The sequence below is a fragment of the Salvelinus sp. IW2-2015 genome, linkage group LG26 (assembly GCF_002910315.2).
Source record: "Salvelinus sp. IW2-2015 linkage group LG26, ASM291031v2, whole genome shotgun sequence".
NCBI lineage: Eukaryota > Metazoa > Chordata > Actinopteri > Salmoniformes > Salmonidae > Salvelinus > Salvelinus sp. IW2-2015.
The window spans coordinates 47,986,417-48,000,436 of NC_036866.1; the positions used below are offsets into that span (position 1 = coordinate 47,986,417).

The 14,020-nt window shown below is 42.0% G+C and overlaps 1 protein-coding gene across 7 annotated transcripts in view; it reads left to right on the plus strand.

Moving 5' to 3' along the window:
• The window catches only part of LOC111952472 (membrane-associated guanylate kinase, WW and PDZ domain-containing protein 2), a 289,912-nt gene extending 284,259 nt beyond the window's left edge, over positions 1-5,653 (plus strand). For 4 of the 7 annotated variants that reach the window (XM_023971160.3, XM_023971163.2, XM_023971162.2 and 1 more), the window contains exon 22: positions 5,150-5,653. In XM_023971160.3, coding sequence (XP_023826928.1) covers positions 5,150-5,415 — 266 coding nt within the window. In that variant the 3' untranslated portion in view covers positions 5,416-5,653. Of the gene's footprint in view, positions 1-3,549; positions 3,639-5,149 lie in introns of all 7 variants that reach the window. The other 3 variants (XM_023971164.2, XM_023971168.2, XM_023971166.2) reach the window with 2 other exon arrangements.
• The last annotated feature ends 8,367 nt before the right edge of the window (positions 5,654-14,020 follow it).

Below are 14,020 nucleotides of genomic sequence, written 5' to 3' on the forward strand. Positions count from 1 at the left end.
TTATGTTATCCAGAGCGTTGGCTACCACAACTGTGCTGCTGGCAACAACTGAGCGTCCGTAAATTCGTCCGTTATTCTGCGCTCTGGCACACTCAGACGGGTGCTCTGAAATCAGAGTAGATAGCCAGAGGGAATTTACCAGCTACGTCTATCAACAGCTGTCGCAGTGACAACATGAACATTCTATTGAAAGGGTTACTTGCATAGTGGAGTCTTTGTTGAGACATATAGCTAGCTTGCTAAACAATGAACCATAATCCCAACTCATAACATTACTACCCTGCATGAATCTGCAGGTAGCTAACCAACCAGGTTAAATGTTAGCGAGCTAGCTAACATTAGGCTATAACTAGCAATGCAAATGACTCTGAGATACGAAAAACATTAGTACACAGATCATACACGTAACGTTAGCTAGCAAGCCAGCCAGCTAACGTTGGTTAGCTATCAAACAGTACGCTTTAACTTGAAATGAAAACAACTTTCTGACTAAACTAGAACTGTGTAATATCTGAAAATGTAGCTAGATAGACTATCTTACCCGTCCATATACATGGATGGACGCTTTTCCCTCTCTGTCATGGATGCCATGGTTGCCTTAGTTTGAAGATGTAATCCGGAGACAGGTGTTTTATGCAATAGCCTTCTGTGTGTTCTTTTTTCAACTCCGTCTGCATATTTGCAATCAAAAGGCAGAATTTCCTCCATCTCCTTAGCTATCATATTCTAACTCCACCGTGCGTTCCACCGATTTCAAAACTCTGTCCTCCAGAAAGTGAAGAGCGACACCTTTTCAAAAAAAAAAAAAAAAGCTGTGTTAGAAATTGCTATCTCCATGGCTCTGGCGACATATGTCTAGTTTCCTCAAATGAGTCACATATGTGTCTCTAATATAGTCATAGATTTGGCAGGAGGTTAGGAAGTGCAGTTTCCACCTCATTTTGTGGGCAGTGTGCACATAGCCTGTCTTCTCCTGAGAGCCAGGTCTGCTTACGGCGGCCTCTCTCAATAGCAAGACTATGCTCACAGAGTCTGTACTCTGAGCTTTCCTTAAAGCTCAAAGCTTTCCTTAATTTTGGGTCAGTCACAGTGGTCAGGTATTCTGCCGCCGTCTGCTCCCTGTTTAGGGCCAAATAGCATTCTTGTTTTCTCTGTTATTTTGTTAATTCTTTCCAATGTGTCAAGTAATTTTCTATTCGTTTTGTTAAATATTTGGTTGGGTCTAATTTCATCATCGCTCATTCACTCTCTCTGTTTCTTTCTCTCTCTCTCTTGCCCCGTTTATACCTGGTTCTAACATGCGTCCGTTGTCCTGATCTTGACCACATTCTGATTCTGCCCACATTTTTCGACGGGTGTAGACAATCAAAAGATGCATTTTGAACTGATTGTGATTAAATCTTCATGACCACCTCAGGAGGTAGTCGAAGACACATCTTGTACAAATAACCTTGAAGTGTAAACAAATCCTGACAACGAAAGCAAATAGATTAGGCCAACGTCACAGTTGTTTCCACCCTCTAAAAAAATTAATAATAATCACACCGACCAGTTGAGGTAGTAGCCTAATTATGGACAACGGTAACTTTACAATTCATCTAGAATTAAGATCATGGTCTTCATTAGAAACCTTGTGCCTTATGACACCATGGACTGATGCCACATAAAAGTAGCCTAAAGAGTGCTACGTATTGTACATTAAATTGGACAGTGGCCTCGCTCATGCTTACAGAAAACTATACGCCTTTACTTTATCAGTTTGGACATCTTCTGCAACTTATTGCTAGAGATTTGTCTGGAAAATGCTCAAAGATTCACAGAATATAATATAATGAAATAAAATTGAAAAGGATTGCATTATATTACAGGCATCAGATTCTAATTAAGTATGAGCCTAAACAGTTTTACCAAAGGGAAAAAAATGGACTTCCTGAAGAAGGTCTGTGGTTTGGTTTCCGCCAAATCATTGATTAGTGATTATTCACTTTCTTTCACTCATCGAGGGTTGATAGACTGATATAGCTACTAGCGTTACAGAGTTTAAACTGAACTACAAATGTATTAGGTATGCATGGGACATACCATGATGGAGTCGCAGCAGAGAGAGTAGTGCATTACAAGTGTATGTCAAGGTATAATGTGTAAGCCTAATTTTCCTCCTGTAGCCTGCCTTTAGCTCTAGCCAGAATGGACTTCTATAAAATTTCGAAAGAAAAGCCACTGTATTATGTTCATATCTGATATAGAAACTGAATTTGACTATTGACATGACCAAAAAAAGTATATGAAACACTAAGCAGCTTACCCTTAGTATCTTCATCCTCCAAAGCACTGTCCAGAATAAACAGTGGGCTGGTGGTAGGACTGTCACCCTTTGGGTTCTCAGGTTCCCACCATTACAGTCATTGGCTTTTCTGTACAATGTTTTCAGTTGTTTGATTTTGCGCTGGCATTGGCCGTGGGAATGGGAGAACCCTTTTTCTGTCATTCAAGGACGATATCTGTTCAAAAATATCTTTATTTCTATAAGCGTTATCTAACTTTGTTTGGCGTGGCATTAAAATAGAGGTGAAGACGACATCAACGTCACAAGATGGCAAGGTCAACGGTTATTTACAAGACAAGATGACAATAATATAAAGGCAGTGTGCGTAAACGCCCATGCGTAAAGATCACCCCTGTTCAGACCTGTTGTGACATTCAGAGATACGCTGTAGCCTACTTTGTGTTTTTACTGTGTGCATCAGGCCCTAAGTGTCATTTTTGTAAATGTATTGTGCATCAATTATATTTTGTAAACACATTCAGATACTCAGCTGGTGTGTTTGGTGAGTTTTTTTAGGGATGAGTATTCATTTGAATATTAAATATGTAATATTCATTTGTACGACTGTGGACAGGTCGAGGTTATCGGGACAGTATTATCCCCAGTCTTAAAATGTTGGATAACCAAAGTATGCTATAATGATAAAATTATTGAACATAAAAGTGTGCTGTTTTTTGTCGATATACACAGCTTGTGTCATAAGGGGAGGTCCAAGGCGGGTAGAAATAATTTGCATACAGGAGGGACCAGTGTATCTGGTTACAATGCAGACTCAGTGGGCAAATAAGATACACATTTTATTACCATGTGTATACGCAACTAATCTCGATCAGATAGTGATCGGATCATCCTGAAGGATGGTGACAACCACATGTTAATGCAAGGTGTAATCACTGCTTCCCTCTCACACACACTAATGCAGACCACCGCAAATGTTGCAACCATGATGTGTGCTATAAACAGCAGATAATACCTGAAATGTTACCTACTCTTACTGCTACTGCTCTGTGGAACCTGAAAGACACCTTAACTGACACAACAAAAGCTTCAGCTAATTCAATCTGCTTCCATAACCCGACATTGAAACAACATCTGAGAAGCTTCTGATGATGCTTTCTGCTTATCAAACTGTCCTTTGTGAAATAACACGAGTGCAAATGTCTTTTTAACCCCTTTGCTTTAACTCTAATGATTGGTATAGGCTTTTACTCCACTTCCCTTAGGAATGGTACCTTCCAACCTCTCCATGTGCATGAAAGGTGATATGCTAAGCTCACCCTATTTCTTCCTAATGGGCCACTCTAAAGACACGGTTCGTGAAAAGCTGCATGTCTTTCTCTCCATTCTTACTCTCATTTAAATCTGTGCTTGTGTGTGTGTTTGTGTGAATGCGTGTGTGTGTAAGTGCATGAGTGCAAGTGTGTGTGTGCTGGCGTGTATCCTACCTGTGTGTGAATGCTGGTGTGTGTGTGTGTATCCTACATGTGTGTATGTGCATCGCTGCGTGCCTCTGTGTCAGTGCGTGTGTATGGTAATATCTGTTTATGTGCTGAGACAATCTGGCTTGTGTTTGGTTGTGGTGGTCTCAGTAGAAAAAGCAATCAGGTCTGAAGAGGACCTGCACCACAGTAGATTATGCAATGAAGTGCACCCTCAGTAAAGTGAAACTAGAACTTGGTTCTATCTTGGTTCTATTTTAGATGGCTTGACGTGTTGCATATCCCGCCTCTCCAATATCCTCATTGGTTGTTAGGAGCATATACCCACATGGTTGATTGAAAGCTGAATTGAGCTCCACACTCCAGCCTAGTTGGTGGTGGTAATGCACCTTAAAGTTGGTTGCCAAAAGCCATATAATGTCCACAGAAGAAGAAGACTGAAGGAGGAGAGATTACTAGAAACAAACTAAGTCACCCCTTTAATCTGTGGATTAATTGTCGTAGTAGAGAGCACACGATTTTGTTTGACTCAAAATTGGTCAAAATTCTACAAAGATCCACGAAAAAAGGACCTTGTGCATTTCAGGTAAAATAACAACCCAATGTTTATATCCCAGAACCAATTAGCTTGCAACAGCAAGCTAGCTAAATGTCCATGAATGTTTCATGTGTTTCGACCTGTCCCCAAATTAATATGGTGGTTTCAGAGTTTGTTTTGATATTTCAACCTGCGTGTCCTGATCGCATCTGGTGTGGGTGGACAAAATCAACATGTGCGTGCCTCTATTGCCCCATCCTGCCTACTGTCAAGGTACAGGCTGGTGGCGGTGGTGTAATAGTGTGGGGAATGTTTTCTTGGCACACGTTAGGGCCCTTGTTACCAACGCGTCCATGCCCCGAATAATTCAGGATGTTCTGGAGGCAAAGGTGGGTCCGACCCGGTACTAGATGGGTGTACATAAGTAACAGGCCACTGAGTGTATATAGTCCTGACTGTCCTGGTGATGCCAGTGCAGCTGTGTGGATACATAAGGAGATTATAGAGAGATAATACTATTTTATTTTGGTCTAGCAAGGCTGCAGTCTTGATTGACATCATTCCTCTTCTTTATCCTGCAATTATTTGGCCATAGGGAAAACAATTATACTCAGGGAGACTATTATGGGTCAGCTTTACAGCTGTGTGTGTGTGTGTGTGTGTGTGTGTGTGTGTGGTGTGTGTGGTGTGTGTGTGTGGTGTTGTGTTGTGTGTGTGTGTGTGTGTGTGTGTGTGTGTGTGTGTGTGTGTGTGTGTGCATGCATACTTATGTCTGTCTGTCTGTGTGTGTGTCACTGCTTATCAACCTGTAGTGTGTATCTCTGACTGGGTGTCATCCTCTCTCAGTAGACGGTGCCTCCCCCTGGGATACCCTTCCTCCAGCCCTCTCTGCCCTGCAGGAAGTGACCCTTGACCCCCAGCAGCCGCCCACCTCATCTCTCTCATCCCATCCAGCCTCCACCCTAGACTCCCCCCACCAGCTCTCTCTAGAGGCCTCACCGCGTACGGCAGCCCAGGCTCCAGACCCCAGCTCCACGAGAGGGGCTACAGGTGGCAGGTCCCAAACCAAGTACACTGTCCGGGAGCAGGAAACCCCACATGGGCCTGGGTAGGTGGAGGGGGGACCCCAAGAGCCCCAGCCTACGCTGCGGTCCCCCAATGCTCTGAGGGAACTCAGCGGAGAGGATGGAGAGCAGCAGCACCGGCGCCCCTGGTGGGGAGAGTGCACACACACCCACGTAGGCTCCGAACACTGCCTTATGGCCCTGGGACTCTTCCTACCTGAGTGTGAGTCTGAACGGAGGCGGTGGAGATTGGTTTACTGGTATACACTGGACCAGACCACTTCTGACCAGGTTGGACGGGCTGGCTCTTCATAGGCTCCCAAATCCAACACACCACACACCATCAGATGCAAGAGGGATCTCTCTCTCTCTCTACCGCTCTCTCTCTCTCTCTCTACCTCTCTCTACCTCTCTCTCTCTCTCTCTCTCTACCCCTCTCTACCTCTCTCTCTCTCTCTACCTCGCTCTCTCTCTCTCTCTAAGATGATTACAACCCACCACCTTAAAAACTGAAAGATATATTACAGTTGTGTGTGTAACCATAAGTGCGTTGGTTTTGACCGAGTTTGGAAAACCCTTGGTTATGTTACTAGAAATAGACTAGATTCTCAGTGGCGAGTTTAGCATGCAAATCTTGGTGGGGCAAAACAAAAAAAAAGAAGTGGGATGCATGCCAGCAAAGCAGTTAGGTCCTACATAAACCTGTACCAACAGCAGTCCCAACATCTTACCACTGCTACACCTGGTTATCAGCGGAGCCTTGTCTGGCAGCGAAACAGTTCATTCAGACTCATTTACTGCCTTTTAAAAAAACATAGCTGATATGGCTGACTTGCTTAAACAAATGTGGTTTCTAATGACAACTGAGATGTACAAACTATGCCATAAGGGGACGACAAGCGGATAAGAGTCTATCGTAATTTCAATTAAGACATTAATTAGCTACTAACATCTTACTACACAACATACACTTAGTATTACTTTCTTAGCTACAGTATACATATCGCCCTGGCATATTACAAAATGTATGCAGCAGCATACAATACATTTTTGGACTCGCCTTGTTGTGCTGTGCTCACTTGAACAGGAAGGTGGCGTGGTGGTCCTTGGTGGGCAAATTTTGTCATCAAACTCTGATAATTTCTGGATTTATGGTGCTTTCAAAACAAAAAAAACAAGGTTGAATCATGATGACGTCATTGATCTTCAGGTCGTAGCTCTAGAAAGAGGCCAGATTTACAATACCGAGTTGGATGACCGTTCAAAAAGTATTTTTCAAGTCGGAGCTCGTTTATTCCCGACTTCCCAGATGTCTTGAACTCACTGAAGTCAAGTTTTTTCAGTTCAGAGTTAACAGTTGTTTTGAGGGCAGCACAAATCATGCTTCATTGACAACATGGCCAATGTTGAATGTTTATCATTTTAAACTTGGAAAAGAGCCACTTAATCCCAGATTTGGGACCACACAGCCACTGTCACTGATTCCTTCCAAACCACTCATTGTTGATTTTGCAATTTCCAACTTGTCGTGTAATGTTTATGTCCAATGGCCGATGTTTTATCTATAATTTCTCTTCATTATTTCTCTTCATATGACAAGGATTAAAAAGGATTTGCCAGTAGATTGTTGACTTGATTCATGATGATGACTGCTAGCTAAGATTTTGAAAGTATGATGTTGACATGATCGGTCCAATCAAAGCTACTGTACATATAACGTGATTTGACGTCATTGTATCTGTGGCCAATGACCTTGAGCCTTCTTGGATGTGCACTTCTAATGTAACTCTATGGCAGCACCCAAGGGGCTAGAATTTTCTAATTCTACCCTTAGACTTGGAGGTGAAGTAGTGTCCCCATGAGTGACAGAACACTGAGCCAATCACGGCACATCGCTCCGTATTTTCTGCTGGCTTGCCCCACCACAGAAAGCACTGAGCTAGGCTGAAACAGCTGCATTTTGGAGTTGCCTTACTCAAGAAAACAAAAAAAGAGACCATGTTTGTATGCGGCTTTATTAACTCAATGATGTATATTATTTTTACATTGTTTGCAAACTGATATGTGACACATATTAATGCCAACAGGAAAGCCCCCCCTCTCTACAAATGTGGGGCTCAAAACAGGTGTCCTGAATGACGGGTCGCCACTGTAGATTCTATAACTATGGACATTTTTAGCTGGTCTATGCTGTATGTACAGTATGTGTCAGCAGCACGTGAAACAGAGAACTCTAGCTGTCCATTCTATATTTTCCATTTCTATGCCTTTTACTGTGCATCATGAACCACAACACTGTGGGGGTTCGGGGCATAGGATTTGTTGAGGAGCGGAGGTTTTACATGGGATACGAGGTGGGGCAGAGTGCCGTTCGCCTCGATCACAGCGATGGTGTCATTGCATTTTGGTACACCAGAAGTACATTCATTTCTAATGGAACGCGCCGTTTGCCTTGCAGCATTGCGTTGCAGAGGCAGTTGCAGTGCATTCTGTGTGGTGCAGATGTTGGATTTAGCTTTTGTTTCAGCTTGAGGGAGCTGAAATGCAGAACTGGAGTGAGAGATTATACAGTACTGTACAGTACACATATCAAACAGCACATCATCAGTGGCTAGTACCAAGGTGTAAGCCTACTGTTTCTGTTTGGTCTACAGCGTCAGAAAACATTTTGAAACTTCACAGTGCGAAATAATCATATGCAGAAGAATCATAAAATGTCTGACTTCTTTAGTCTACTAGCTTTTTCATCATATTATGGGTCCCTAAATGAATTGTTTGAGTACAATGCATTTTGGGCTTTCCTATGGGTATTATGTGTAGCCTGTAGAAGAGGCTAGCCGTAGAAGTGTAGAGACATTTATGTTGGCACCAAACAATTACACTCATATTTGCAGTCTTTTAGCTTCTGGTGCCAACAGGTCAAATTTATATTACTCAATCTCTTTCTCAATCATAATTCTAATCTCAAGGTCTATCTCTAATCTAAACTCTATTGCCCTGGCCTGTACTGTAGCATGAAGGTCCAAGTGAATGGCCTTCCTAGAGAGAGGCCCCTAGACACTGATTCCTTGGTCAGTTTAGCATTTCCCCCACTAATGTTTAATGCCAGGATTGGGGAGGGGAATATGATCTTTGATCCGTACCTAGGGAAAAATGTCATCCTGGAGCAGACTTTGATTCCTGTTGCCCAAAGTTGACTGTTGCTATTTTATCATGAAAAGCCACACGAGGCCAAACACGAGTGTGTGTTCTTTTGGTGTGCAATCCTGCCACTGGGTAATTTGAGGACCAATGTCGGGAGCTTCTACCATCTTTATAGGTGTTTGGAAATTCACAAAATCAGAACCTATATATCTCTTCTTTGGTATTAGTAATTTAATTTTGAGTGTTAAGTTGCATCTGTTGCAGAGAGGATGAACCTACTGATGCTCATACTGGCACGGATGCCAGCTGTTCCGAAAACGTGTGTTCATTCCTCTATGAAATGATTTCTCTCAATGCAGATTCACTAGACTTAGTGCCGTGTTCCAGTCCAGACGATAAACATATCATTTCTATGGTTAAAAACAAAAAAGTCAAAGGTGAACAAATTGATACTGGTTGAGTTCTAGGTAGACTACATGCATCAACCAATGGTTGTGTGCCACATCATCGACTGTGCATTCGGCCGTCAGATTGCTATATCATAGGATGTGGTTAGCTGATATGTTAAACACCTATCCAGTGGTTGTGAGATCTGGCATTCGTCTGCAATGTAAGTCAGCTAGGAACGCGGACAATATCGCTCAACCCTCGTTGTGTCCGTGGAGGCTTTCCCCTGCCTGCCTGCTGTGAGTGATTTTGTATACAGAAAAAAAATATGAATATTGATAAATCTGTGTGAAGGATGGCACGTTCATGAATCCCTCATTAAGCTCAGTATACCTGTGTCGTGTTAACCATGTATTATCCACCATGTACAGCTGAATTCCTACAAAATATGGTTAACTGTACCATTGATACTGTAGTTTCAGACACCGAAGTGGACAACTATTTTTATGAAATGTGACTATGGATATATTACATTTTGCAAAAAAATCTAATAATTGTTTACTGGAAGATATTCTAAAATACTGTCAAATAAACTCTTGACATGGTGTGGGATTTTAATTTCTGAATGTGAGTGAATGTGCTTTAAAAAGTGGTAATATGTATTGACTGTGTTCAATATTAAGTATCCATATAATGATAGGCCCGTAGACTGTTTAAAATGGATTGACCTCATTGTAGTATAGGTCTCAAAGGCTCCATCTAGTGCAGAAGACTACATTATATTAAACTGTTGGTCCCATGTTTCATGAGCTGAAATAAAAGATCCCAGAAATGTTCCATACTGACAAAAAGCTTATTTCTCTCAAATTTTAAGCAGAAATGTGTTTCCATCCCTGTTAGTGAGCATTTCTCCTTTGCCAAGATAATCCATCTCACCTCACAAGTGTGGCGTATCTAGAAGCTGATTAAACAGCATGATCATTACATAGGTGCACCTTGTTCTAGGGACAATAAATGGTCACTCTAAAATTTGCAATTTTGTCACACAACACAATGCCACATATGTCTCAAGTTTTGAGGGAGTGTGCAATTAGCATGCTGACTGCAGTAATGTCCACCAGAGTTGTTGTCAGATAATTTAATGTTAATTTCTCTACCATAATCTGCATCCAATGCCGTTTTAGAGGCCTGCATACTCACCAGACATGTCACCCATTGAGCATGTTTGCGATGCTCTGGATCGACGTGTACGACAGCGTGTTCCAGTTCCCGCCAATATCCAGCAATTTCACACAGGTCCTGACTGGTTCTGATCCACGCCCATACCTTTTAAGGTATCTGTGACCAACAGATGCATATCTGTATTCTCAGTCATTTGAAATCCATGACTAGGGCCTAATTTATTTATTTCAATTGACTGATTTACTTATATGAACTATAACTCAGTAAAATCTTTGAAATTATTGCATGTTGCGTTTATATTTTTGTTTAGTGCTTTGGGAAAGTAATCAGATTGACTGGTTTTCTTAACACTTCTTATGGCTGCAATCCCGTCACCGGGATGATATGACAACAGCTAGTGACAGTGCAGGGCGCCAAATTAAAAAAACAGAAATCTCATAATTAAAATTCCTCAGACATTCATGTGTCTTATATCATTTTAAAGGTAATCTTGTTGTTAATCCCACCAAAGTGTCCAATTTCAAATAGGCTTTTCAGCGAAAGCACTACAAACGATTATGTTAGGTCACCACAAAACCACAATAAGCACAGCCATTTTTCCAGCGAAAGATATCTTTCACAAAAAAACAGAAATAGAGATAAAATGAATCACTAACCTTCGATTATCTTCATCAGATGACACTCATAGGACTTCATGTTACACAATACATGCATGTTTGATAAAGTTCATATTGGGCCTCCCGGGTGGCGCAGTGGTCTAGGGCCGTAGGAAGTGAAAACCCATCCATATCTCTCTGTATTTTCAATGAGAGCTTGGTTGAAAATCTGGCACCCCAGAAAATATCCAAACAGGAAGTGGAACTTCTCAGGTTTTTGCCTGCCATATGAGTTATACTCACAGACATAATTCAAACAGTTTTAGAAACGTCAGAGTGTTTTCTATCCAATACTAATAATAATATGCATATATTAGCAACTATATATTAGCAACTACTAGGCCGTTTACTCTGGGCACCTCTGTGCACCTTTCATCCAAGCTACTCAATACTGCCCCTTCAGCCATAAGAAGTTAAATGAAATGTAACTCAGTAAAATCTTTGAAATTGTTGCATGTTGCGTTTGTATTTTTATACAGTGCCTTCGGAAAGTAGTCAGACCCCTTGACTTTTTCCACATTTTGTTACATTACAGCCTTATTCTAAAATATATATTTTTTAACTCAGGCAATCTACACAATACCCCATAATGACAAAGCGAAAACAGGTTTTTAGAAATGTTTGCAAATGTATAAAAAATTAAAAACAGAAATACCTTATTTACATAAGTAGTCAGACCCTTTGCTATGAGACTCGAAATTGAGCTCAGGTGCATCATGTTTCCATTGATCATCCTTGAGATGTTTCTACAACTTGATTGGAGTCCACCTGGGGTTAATTGAATTGATTGGACATGATTTGGAAAGGCACACACCTGTCTATATAAGGACCCACAGGTGACAGTTCATGTCAGAGCTTCGAGGCAGGATTGTGTCAAGGCACAGATCTGGGGAAGTGTACCATAACATTTCTGCCGCATTGAAGGTCCCCAAGAACACAGTGGCCTCCATCATTCTTAAATAGAAGAAGTTTGGAACCACCAAGACTCTGCCTAGAGCTGGCTGCCCGGCCAAACTGAGAAATCGAGGGAGAAGGGCCTTGTTCAGGGAGGTAACCAATAACTCGATGGTCACTCTAACAGAGCTCTAGAGTTCCTCTGTGGAGATGGGAGAACCTTCCAGATAGACAACCATCTCTGCAGCACCCCACCAATCAGGCCTTTATGGTACAGTGGCCAGACAGAAGCCACTCCTCAGTAAAAGGCACATGAAAGCTCGCTTGGAGTTTGCCAAAAGTAATCTAAAGACTCTCAGACCATGAGAAACAAGATGCTCTGGTCTGATGAAACCAATAATGAACTATTTGGCCTGAATGCCAAGTGTCACATCTGGATGAAACCTGGCACCATCCCTACGATGAAGCATGGTGGTGGCAGCATCATGCCGTGGGGATGTTTTTCAGCGGCAAGGACTGGGAGACTAGTCAGGATCAAGGCAAAGATGAACAGAGCAAAGTACAGAGAGATCCTTGATTAACCTCCCCAATCCTATTCTTTAAGTGAGATGGACACGTGAATCCAACATATCAATTATTGTAGACACACTGGAATTAAAGCCATAGGCAGTTGCACAGATTTGTATTTTCTCTCCACTTTTTCTACTTTTTTTTCTCCACTTTTTATTTACCCTTGTTTATAGCCAAGTTATCATTATCCATTGTGTAAATAGTATTGTGTTAATATATGTAGACTAACATTTGATTGTTAGTCTACACGTCTTGTTTACATTTTTACATTTAGACTGAAGAAAAATATAAATGTAAATATAATGTAAAGTGTTGGTCCCATCTTTCATGAGCTGAAATTATAGATCCCCGAAATGTTCCATTCACACAAAAAGCTTATTTCTCTGAAATTCTATGTGCACATTTGTTTACATCCCTATTAGTGAGCATTTCTCCTTTACAAAGAGAATCCATTCACCTGACAGATGTGGCATATCAAGAAAAACAGCATGATCATTACACAGGTGCACCTTGTGCTGGAGACAATAAAGACCCAATCATGTGCAATTTTGTTACACAACACAACGCCACAGTCTCAAGTTTTGAGGGAGTGCGCAATTGGCATGCTGACAGCCCCTTTATGTTATCATTAGATCAGCAGTTTGGTGACAGTTTGGTGACATGATGTAAAGGGTTACCGAACTGGCTGTGCACTTTGGTCTTTTAGGGAGTCCCCGTTCATTTTATTCACCTGAACAGAAAAAGAGGCATGCAGGAATGTCGCATCTCATTTTGGGTTAGAGCATGTCATGTGCAAATGAGTTTAATAGATAGCACATGTGAGAATTTAGTACATGCGCTATTGCACACGAGATTTCACACTTCAGTTATTGAACACACGGCACTCATGAATAGGTTGGCACAGCAAAGGTATTTCAAAACGTTAACACAGCAAACGTGAGGAAAAAAAATAAACTCTGTCAGCAGGTTTGCTTGTGTATTTGAGACGGCCTACAGGGAGGAGGTGAGGGCCCTCGGAATGTGGTGTCAGGAAAATAATCTCTCACTCAACATCAACAAAACAAAGGAGATGATCGTGAACTTCAATAAACAGCAGAAGGAGCACGCCCCCATCCACCTCGACAGGACAGTAGTGGAGAAGGTGGAAAGTTTTAAGTTCCTCGGCGTACACATCACGGACAAACTGAAATTGTCCACCCACACAGACAGCGTGGTGAAGAAGGCGCAACAGCACATCAGCCAAACTACTTGCCCTCCAGGACACCTACAGCACCCGTCACAGGAAGGCCAAAAAGATCATCTGCCTGTTCACCCCGGTACTGTCCAGAAGGTGAGGTCAGTACAGGTGCATCAAAGCTGGGACAGAGAAAAACAGCTTCTGTCTCAAAGCCATCCGATTGTTAAACAGCCATCCCTAACATAGAGAGGCTGCTAACAACATACAGACTCAAATCTCTGGCCACTTAAATATATGTGGCACGAATACCACCGAAGGTGGCTCCCCTTCCTGTTCGGGTGGCGCTCGGCGGTCGTCGTCGCCGGTCTACTAGCTGCCACCGATCCCTTTTTCCTTTTCGTTTATGTCTGTCTAATTGTTTTCACCTGTTCCTTGTTGGGGTTTTGGGATGGTTGCTATTTAGGTTTGTTTTGTCCGCTAGTGTTTGTGCGGGCTTATTGGTTGTTACGTTTGGTGATGTATCGTGTCTTGTTTTGGGTTTTTCGCTGTCCAGTGTTTGTAACAAGGTTTGGGGTTTGTTTAGCGCCAGTGTTTTGGACATTCACCCATGTTTGGACCTGTTACGTTTTTGAAGGACATTAAA